Genomic DNA, 2,070 nt, shown 5'->3' on the forward strand with positions numbered 1-2,070 from the left:
TAGATAAATACTGAATGTACTGATTCAATGAGTGAATAAGTGGGGGGAGAACACTAGGCTGATGTCAGAACCCGAGAGCCTTCAGCCCAAGTCTCCCTGTCACAAGGGCACAGGTAGGCTGAACATCTCAGCATGAGAGCTCTCATGGGAGATCACTCACTAAAGATCTCATGCATAAATATTCCTCTCTGCTTTTCACTGCAGAGAAAAAAAGCACTTGTTGGCTGTGTCATCTGGGGTGGAACAACACAGGAATGTCTAAGGACTGTTTGGAGGAAAAATTCACTTGGAGACAGCAGAAAATGGAAAATTATGGGTACACAGTGACTATTTAAATAGATTTGGATACTTAAATGCTAAATCTTGCTCTTCGTTTAATGAATCAGAGGGGAGAAAACTAATAATTACTTTGAGAACCTCAGGTCTCAATTGTACAGCTGTGCTTTTGACCAGAATCTCCGAGAAAGTATCCCAGGCAACATATCCTCTCTAGAAAATAGCTTCCTCTTTTAGTCTATTCATTTTCACCTGTGGCTTCTAAGGACATCCGTGCACCTGCCAGAGGATGAATAACAGCTCTGAAATGATATCGGGAGGACACTATTCATTCCAGGCAGCAGATAATACATCTCTAAAGAACAGAGTTGCTTGGTGAATATTTCTACACTTAGTTAACTTTAAGCATAATTTTATTTGCTTAGAAACTTGACCTAGCTCATCTGAAATTGGAGCATTTCCTTTTTTTTTTTTTTTTGCTTTTTTTTAAATTTAATTTTTTCAGTGTTCCAAGATTCATTGTTTATGCACCACACCCAGTGCTCCATGCAATATGTGCCCTCCTTAATACCCACCACCACAACACTTTCTTGCTGCCTGAAAGAAGTGTCCCGGTGTCAGAATGATCACTTTGAGAAACCCTAGCGTGAATTCTTCCACCTTCGTTCTCACTGCATTTTCGGGCCTGGAGCAACAATATCCCTGGATCTCCATTCCCTTCTTCACCATCTACACCTTGGTGTTTTTGGGCAATTGCATGGTGTTGCATGTGATCCGGACTGAGCCCAGCCTGCACCAGCCCATGTTCTACTTTCTGGCCATGCTGGCCCTCACTGACCTATCCATAGGGCTGTCCACAGTGCACACGGTGCTGGGCATCCTGTGGGGGTTCATTCGAGAAATCAGCCTGGATTCCTGCATTGCCCAGTCCTACTTCATCCATGGTCTATCCTTCATGGAGTCCTCTGTCCTCCTTACTATGGCCTTTGATAGGTATATCGCTATTTGCCATCCACTGCGTTATTCCTCCATTCTGACTAATTCTAGGATTTTCAAAATTGGGCTCACCATGGTAGCTAGGAGTTTCTTCTTTATTACGCCCCCCATCATCAATCTGAAATTTTTCCATTACTGCCGTTCCTACATCCTGTCTCACTCATTCTGCCTGCACCAGGACCTTCTCCGCCTAGCTTGCTCAGACATCAGATTTAATAGCTACTATGCCCTGATGCTGGTCATTTTCACACTGTTGTTGGATGCTGCTCTGATCCTCTACTCCTATGTGCTGATTCTTAGGGCAGTCCTGGCAATTGCCTCTCAGGAGGAGCGGCATAAATCATTGCAGACCTGCATCTCCCACATTTGTGCTGTTCTCGTGTTCTACATCGCTATCATTAGCCTAACAATGGTGCACTGTTTTGGCAAGCATCTCTCCCCTGTGATCCATGTCCTTATGGGCAACATCTACATCCTTTTCCCACCTTTGATGAACCCTATCATCTACAGTGTCAAGACCCAGCAGATTCGAAGCAGAATGCTCAGACTCTTTTCTCTGAAAATATGTTGAGATGCTCAGGTCTTTTAAAGGACAAAACAACAACAACAATTAACATGCACTATATAATACCAAAAAATGAATTTTATTTGGATTAGAGCTCTAGCTCAGAGTCTATAATTCTTGATTTTGAAACACATTTAGACATAATTCCAGAGAACCACCTATAAACAAATTCCATCTTAACTTGTGTTTGGCAAGTGAATTGTTCTTAAGGCTGGAGGTGGGAGACTTCATCT

General features: G+C 42.8%; 1 protein-coding gene across 1 annotated transcript; it reads left to right on the plus strand.

The window, feature by feature from the left end:
- Positions 1-898: 898 nt before the first annotated feature.
- OR51V1 (olfactory receptor family 51 subfamily V member 1) lies at positions 899-1,843 on the plus strand (the record flags this gene model as incomplete). Its single annotated transcript, XM_080815093.1, has 1 exon — positions 899-1,843. The coding sequence occupies one exon, from the start codon at positions 899-901 to the stop codon at positions 1,841-1,843; it is 945 nt and encodes a 314-aa protein (XP_080671219.1).
- Between the last annotated feature and the right edge of the window lie 227 nt (positions 1,844-2,070).

The sequence above is a fragment of the Martes martes genome, assembly GCF_963455335.1.
Source record: "Martes martes genome assembly, chromosome: 10".
Taxonomy (NCBI): Eukaryota; Metazoa; Chordata; class Mammalia; order Carnivora; family Mustelidae; genus Martes; species Martes martes.